Below are 8,317 nucleotides of genomic sequence, written 5' to 3'. Positions count from 1 at the left end.
AAGTTATATGTTTTTCACTGTACAGTTAAATGTTCACGTCCAAAATAGGTTTCATTGTTTCTACTAAATTACTTTCATACTATTGATAAATATTTTGTAAAATTTAATACGTTGTCTATTATAATGTGTATTTTCACTTGACAATATCATGTGATGTAGTCTCTTGTTCAGCTGTTAGCTCACCCCATTTTTCCACCATTTTCAGATTAGTGCAGTGGACTCTCTTAATGAAATAAATTGGTGACTGTTGGAGGTATGATCTAAAGACTGCATGTGTTTCCCTATAGCTTCATCTTGTGTGTGTGTGCATTGTATGGTTTGTATTGTGGTGTTGTTATGTTGAATAAAATTTGATATGAGAGATTGGCAGCCCTGCTTCTTGTTTTGTAACATGTTGACTTGTAAAACTCTGTAATTTTCTGGAGTGTGTGGCTTAAGTCTTAATAAAAGAATCGTTTTTATCATTGATTATGTGTATGACCAAACCATTTGTGTTCATCAAATTGGCTAATTTTTATCACGAATTGTGGATTTTTTTTTAATATGTGCTACGTCCACAATATTTTTATAACAAATCATAAGTGGTAAGTTGTTATTGTCTATTATAATGTGTATTTTCACTTGACAATATCATGTGATGTAGACTCTTGTTCAGCTGTTAGCTCACCCCATTTTTCTACCATTTTCAGATTAGTGCAGTGGACTCCCTCAATGAAATAAATTGGTGACTCTTGGAGGTGTGATCTAAAGACTGCATGTGTTTCCCTATGGCTTCATCTTTTGTGTGTGTGTATTGTATGGTTTGTATTGTGGTGTTGTTATGTTGAATAAAATTTGATATGTGAGATTGGCAGCCCTGCTTCTTGTTTTGTAACATGTTGACTTGTAAAACTCTGTAATTTTCTGGAGTGTGTGGTTTAAGTCTTAATAAAAAAATCGTTTTTATCATTGATTATGTGTATGATCAAACCATTTGTGTTCATCAAATTGGCTAATTTTTATCACGGATTGTGGGTTTTTTTTAATATGTGCTACATCCACAATATTTTTATAACAAATCATAAGTGGTAAGTTGTTATTGGTTCTAAATTTACAACTTAAATTACTTTTTTACCCACTCATAACAATCAATAACAACCTACCACCTAGGATTTATTGTGAAAATGTTGTGAAAATATTGTAGATATAGCACTTCCTTCTTCTTCTTTTTTTTGTGCAAAAGATTATGTCTTTTTTGTAAGGTGGGCCCAAAAGAATATTCTAAGGGGTGGGTGAAGATTTATGTAAGATTGTAATAGGCAGTTGCTGGATTTTTTGATTTTGTTAAGCCAATTTGGGCTAGAATTAGGCCTAAAAGGAAGCTATGCTAGGGCTTGTGCACGCTGGACTAAGTGGGTTATCTGAATCCTCAACCTCAGTGCAATGAAGAGGACCTAGTTAGCCTTATGGTTTCTGCCAATACAATCTAGTCAGGGTGCAGAACTAAATAAGAATCAAGAACAACTACACACTAATTGATGCATCCTTTTTTCCAAGGGGTAGCAGAATTCTGTCTCGGCACTAAAACTCAATAATCCAAACCCAATGAAAAATGAAGCATCATTTTCTGGTGCTTCACAGAAAATAAGGGGGTGGGGATTTTAATTCGCCAGTGTTAGGTAATACGCATTAGGGGTCCAACAATACGACCAAAAAGAAACTTATAGAATTATAGTTCAGATGCATACACTGCACTCAGAGAGGTTAGCTTTAAATTGCCTAAAAACAAATATTGATAATGATGATCATAAACATCATCTAAATTTAGAAATATTATTTAATATTGCCATGTGGAGTATCCCAAATTATCCAATAAAAAACCGGCCCTGCTACAAGGGTTAACTATTGTGCATCAAACCATTGATTCCATCAGAAGGAACAATAATATGGTTTTATTAATAAGTATTAAAAAAAAAATCATATTATTGTACATAGTTCTCATCTCTTCAATGAAACAAAGATATAAATATCATTCCCTGTCATAACCAAAATTAATTGATTAAAGATAAACGCTTCTGAAGATATCAAGCTACAAATACAAAATTTGGAAGATTAAGCTACAAATACAAAATTTGGAAAATCTTCCGTATGTTAGAATTTTGAAACCATGAACAAATGATAACTCCTTGAGATATTTCTTTATTCTTCCTAATCTTTCGATTGGGTTGATATTGAATCTCTTCGTGGACGGTGCTTCTTCCATTTCAGTTTGGGCAATGCCATGATCCAAGATGGCACTTCACAACCTGAGGATTTCATCGAATTAGCTATGTTCCGCAGAAAGGGAAGATCTGCCTCAGTGTAAAAAGTAATAGCTTCTCCTGTCCTCCCCGCTCTGCCTGTCCGACCTATATGCAAGAGTGATAAAGTTGGTCATGGGGACCACAAAAAAGTCATCTGCCCCCAACACAGAGGCATGCAACTTTTTCAATCATTTCAAAGCAATCTTACAATTCTAGTGATAAGCATTTCGTCATATCACATGTAAGTAACAGATCTAAGGGCTAAGGAATGATTTGAAAAGTGCATGAAGTAAGGGCAATGTTTACTGACAATCATCATCATAACCACGCACATAGATTAGTAGTATAACAGCTAGGAGCAGTTAGAGATAAGCCACATACCAATCCTGTGAATATATGCGTTATAAGAGTCTGGAAAATCATAATTGATCACGCAGTTGACACCTTTAAAATCCACACCCCGGGCAATAACATCAGTGGCAATCAAAACCCATGTTTTGCCGGCTCTAAAGTCATCGACAACATTATCTCGCTGTATTAAGTTTAAGAAATTAGTATTAAGTATACTATGACTGTTGGAACATAAAAGAATCTACAACTCAAAAACATGATAACTTAAAAAAGAAAAGAGGAAATTCTGTTCTATGTGACTTCAGCACCAAAATGTAGTTTAATGACTTCTCAGGCCATTCTAGTAGGTTACAGAAAAATAGACACAAAGCCCCAGTAGAGTGAAAAAGTTATAAAGAGAATGACAAGGGAGTTTAGGAACGCGTACAAGTTATATCTTATAACAAAATAATGGGAATAGGATTTTACCTGCAATTGGGACAAATCAGAATGGATTACATCAACTCTGATTTTATCATATGCCAGTTCACCATATAGTTCCTTTGCCCGCTCCTTGCTTTGAACAAAGATTAATATGGGCGGATTCAAACTCTACTGACAAGCACAAGATACAACAAGCAGTTTGGTCAGGAAGATCAAAATACTCTTGTTGAACAATTTTAATTTTTGAAAAAATTCATCATTTTTAAGCAAAGAACATTCTTAAAGATACTAAACATGCTGAGAGATAAAGCAGAATGTGGTATACCTTTGCAAAACTTTGATGAAGAGCAAGAAGTTTCCCTTCTTCACTTCCAGCAAAAACCAATTTCTGTTTAATCAATTCTGAAGCAGTGTTCCTGCTCATATTTTCAAAAAAGTAGTATATATGTCAATTATTAGGGAAACTGACAGAGATGCATTTCAAAGAATCCTCCACAGCTTCATAATAAAGTAGGTCAATCTTACTTCCTGCCAATAATAACTCGAACCGCATCATGCATTCTTGTGCGTGCAAGCTCCTCAACAGAGTCAGGCAATGTAGCACTAAACAGGGACTGTATTATTGAAGGATTTGAGCAAGCTTTGACCACAGAATCAATCTGCTTCAACATACCAAGCTCAAATAGCTTATCAGACTCATCCAGGACAAGATACTCAACCCTGCATGTCACCAAAATCAATTGAAAACATTTCAAACAGTTCTTTTTACTACTGATAGATGCCTACAATGTATAATTTCCTATAAAATTGCTCTACAGTAAAAAATTCCACCCATGTTCCTTTTATCTTTTAATATTTAAACAGAAACCAAGCAGGGAGAAATAAAACATCCATCATTTTCTCAACTGAACTAACATTAAATCTGTTATTTTTGTTTCAAGCCTTCATAGTGTCAAAAGAGAGGGATCTTCTTCACATTAGAAGCAGTTTATATTTTTATTAGAAAATTACACACGCACCCCACAAGTCTTATCCACAAACTTATTCTCCATCCCATTATTAAGGGTCCTGAAGTGCCATTTGAGCTAGAGCTAATTGGCCACATTGGAGGGCATTTAAAGGTTACATTAAACTAGTCAAAGGATTTTTTTACCAAACCATCTAAAAGCATGAATTAGTAAGCATAAACAAGATATCAACATCACACACCTACTTAAGTTGATCTTTTTTTTCCGAATAGCCAATCTTAACCTAAGTGGTGTTGATATGAGTATATCACAAGGCAGCTTTGACAAATCAGCTTTTCCTACTAGCTGTTTTGTCATTAATTTGATGCGAAATTTTTTCCCTTTAGCCAATTTCTTGCACTCTCTGGTTGTCTGAGCAGCTAACTCTCGGGTAGGACAGAGGATAACAGCTCGGATGCCATCAGTAGACGCATGCTGTTAATATGAATAAAGCTCATTAGGGAAACTCCAGAATCATCTCTTGAGAAGTTGATAAAAGGCATAAAACAATACCTTAAGTTTCATAAGCATGGGACATGCAAAAGCCAGTGTTTTACCAGATCCAGTTGGAGCACACGCAAAGCAATCCCGGCCCTAACAAGAAGTTATGACAAGAGAGCTAACAACAGTCAGAACAACCGAGTCATCAACTCATCAAGTTTAATGAAGCTCATGTTACACACTTAATTTTGTATATAACCGGAAGTTAAAGAAAAAGAAGAAGTCAAATTAGCCAAAGTGAAAGATAGCGAAAATAGAGGACCATACAGATAAAAGGATCGGAATAGCCTGCCTTTGGATTGGTGTTGGCTCTTTAAATCCTAGTTCTTTCAAATTGCGTAACAAATAGGGCTCACACCCAAATCTGCAAACAAACCACGTAAATACTTATTTTAAGTAATAGTTATAACAACAACAATTTGCATAATGAAAAAAAAAAATACAAAGTAACAGCAATAATAATACTTTTTAAACATTTATGTAATTGGAAACAAAATGCCCTTCAGAAAATTTTCACCTAATGCTGTAAGAAATAGAAATGGCATTAATCTAGAGAGAGAGAGGGGGGGGGGGGCAGGGAGAGGTACACAAAACTAAGATTTTCCTATATAATATATTACATGGTAATTTAATTGTATGAGGTAAAATTTGACAGACACCCCCCCCCCCACCCACCCAAAACACCCCGGTGATTTCCCTAAGTAATAGCACACTTGGTTGAACAAGTCTGATGAAGCAGAGTTACCATTTAAATCCTTCCCCTTCACCCTCCTCTGAGGCCAAACTCACTCATAATAAAAAAGAAGTTAAGAACAAGGATATTCATATTGTACATCATATGATAGCAAGAAAGAAGAACGCTGGTAACTTCTGCAGCAAACATAAACCGGTGGACCTAACTCTTCATTACAAAATAAATAAATAAAGAATACCTCGAGCTTAATTCATCAAATTCTGAAGTGGGGTGCTACATTATTCCCAGAAACATGAATGTTGTACTTCTTACGCAACAACGAATCCGCTGAAAAACAATAAAGAAGTCAAAATTATAACAGGACTTCAAAACCATAAAAAGAAAAGAAAATAGACGTATCACCAAAAGAAGCAGCAAATGAACATAGAATAAGAAGAAACCTCTAGTTGCCTATTCAATTCCTTATTTCTTTTAGAGGCCCATTTTCGGCCTCATCGTTCTCTTCATTCACATCTACAGATTTTCCAGCTGATTTTGAACTCTTAAAGACATCAAATCCTTGCACTGTTTCTCCTGCAACACCAAATCCAACAAAAAAAACAAACAAATTTAGCTTATAACGCTAATTTGAATGCATTTCAAATCAAACCCAGATGAGAAAATTAAGGAAAAGAATTACCAGAACCCACAGACTTTCGTTTCCGCTTCTTGACAGAGAGCTTTCCTTCCTTCTCTTCGGATTTTCCACTTTCAATGAAACTTGAATCCTCTCTCGGTTCTTCACTTTTGTTTATATCACTCCCTTTCTTCTCCTAAATGAAACACACACAATGTCAAACAGATTTAACATCCCCAACTTTCTCAGAAACCAAACAGAGAACTGTAAATGGTAATAATATATAAGAATTAATAATTACCTGGAACTTGGCGAAGTCGTTGGAGAACTTCTTCTTGTTGAAGTGAATTCCAGAGAACAAAAAAGATGGGTCTTTTTCCATGATTGAGTTTGAGGACGAGAAGATCCCTTAAAGTTTTGCTCTTTAGGGTTTCTCAGAGGTTTTAGAGCTACGCAATTTCACCCTATTTTGTACGGACTATAATGTGATTGCCCTTTACTCTTTTCTTTTCTTATTTCTTATTTATTTTAGGCTCATGCTAACTAGCACCCGTCACTTGTTAACAATCTATTTTAGAAAATTTTTGACATCATTTTTATGAGAAATAAAAAAATTATCAAAATATTTTTTTTCTTTTTTATAAAAACTTTTTTTAAGGCAACCTAGCAAAGATTTTTTTTTTTTTTAAGAAACGATAATACTTATTAGAACTCATGAATACGAAAATAGTATATAAAAGTTTTTAAATAGACTTATAATATATTAGCTCGTAACCCAATGCATTTGCATAAATATACTTAAAATATATATATTAAAACGCATCATATAATTCTTACATATATAATTTAAATGTTATCGGTAGACATTATTTTTTTTTTAACTCTTTAAAAAGTTTTGTGAAAATATTATTAAGTAAAAAATGTAAATTGTCATATTTTTAAAATTTCTTATGTTTATTAATTCTAAACTTTTTGATTTTTATATAATACTTTACTTTTAAGAAATCAAGTACTAGGTAAATTTGTTTTTCACTTTTTTTTGTAAATTTAATATTATTAAGTGGATTATAAATATTTAAGATAATAATTAGTATTTAGACTGTGAACTGTGAAGTGATTTATCTTTTATCATTTTTTCTTTCTTTTTGTATGATAATTTAATATTATCCTTTTTTTTATAAATTTTATATTACTAAGTGGGTTATAAATATTTAAAATAGTAATTAGTATTTAGATTATGGACTGTGGAGTTATTTATCTTTATCTTTTTTCTTTTTCTTTTTTGTATGATGCTTTACGTTCAAGAAATCAAGTATTGGGTAAATTTTTTTTTCACTTTTTTTTTTGTAAATTATATATTAATAAGTGGATTATAAATATTTAAGATAGTAATTAATATTTAAAATATGGACTGTGGAGTAATTTAACTTTATCTTTTTTTTTCTTTTTCTTTTTGTATGGTGCTTTACTTTCAAGAAATCAAGTACTAAAATATATATATATATATATTTTTTTCCTTTGTAAATTTTTTCATTTATTCATCTCTAGCAACTACATTTTTCAAATTCTCAACCAATATATTTTTTAAATCTCCCAAATTATCATTTTTGGTAACATTTTAATTTGAAATTTATCAAATCTATATAATTTGGAATGAACCCATCATGAATTATTCATTACTTTTTCCCTACAAAATTCATTAATGTTTTTGCCTAGTTTTATTTTTTAGGTTATGAGTATTATTGAATAACTTATCATTATCCTTTCTAGTTTTCTTTAAAAACTATCAAATTTAATTTAAGGGATTTTTATTATTTTGATTGTTAAGTTTAGATTAAACAAAAATTTTGTTTAAAAAAATGATAATGACAAGTTTGATTTTAAGTTGGACTTGTTAGAAAGATAAAGTTTTACTTCTTATTAAGTTTGGACTAAACAAAAATAATTTTATTTAAATAAAATGATAATTTTATTTAAATATTAACTTTTTGGTTTTTGTATGGTACATTACTTTCAATAAATCAAGTAATAGGTAACTTTGCTTTTCACTTTTTTCTTTTTATAAATTTTATATTATTAAGTGGGTTATAAATATTTAAAATAGTAATTAGTATTTAGATTTTGGATTGTGGAGTTATTTATCTTTATCTTTTTTTTTATCTTTTTTGTATGATGCTTTACGTTCAAGAAATCAAGTATTGGGTAAAAAAAATTTTTTTTTTAATTTTATATTATTAAGTGGATTATAAATATTGAAGATAGTAATTAGTATTTAGATTCTAGATTGTGGAGTGATTTATCTTTATCTTTTTTTTTTTTTTTTTTTTGTATGATGCTTTACTTCCAATAAATCAACTATTGGGTATTTTTTTTTTCACTTTTTTTTTCTTTTGTAAATTTTACATTATTAAGTGGATTATAAATATTGAAAATAACAATTAGT

General features: G+C 31.3%; 1 protein-coding gene across 1 annotated transcript; it reads right to left on the bottom strand.

Moving 5' to 3' along the window:
* Window positions 1–2,178: 2,178 nt before the first annotated feature.
* Window positions 2,179–6,366, bottom strand: LOC112030997 (DEAD-box ATP-dependent RNA helicase 57). The gene is given in 14 exon segments (XM_065766513.1): window positions 2,179–2,387; window positions 2,664–2,814; window positions 3,102–3,224; window positions 3,382–3,472; window positions 3,582–3,776; window positions 4,266–4,498; window positions 4,577–4,657; window positions 4,832–4,928; window positions 5,497–5,532; window positions 5,534–5,587; window positions 5,700–5,733; window positions 5,736–5,831; window positions 5,938–6,070; window positions 6,176–6,366. Coding segments are annotated over 14 exon segments (1,614 nt in total). The 5' UTR covers window positions 6,257–6,366.
* Window positions 6,367–8,317: the final 1,951 nt, after the last annotated feature.

The sequence above is a fragment of the Quercus suber genome, unplaced genomic scaffold (assembly GCF_002906115.3).
Source record: "Quercus suber isolate HL8 unplaced genomic scaffold, Cork oak 2.0 scaffold_712, whole genome shotgun sequence".
Classification (NCBI taxonomy): Eukaryota; Viridiplantae; Streptophyta; class Magnoliopsida; order Fagales; family Fagaceae; genus Quercus; species Quercus suber.
This window is presented reverse-complemented; position numbering and strand designations above follow the sequence as displayed.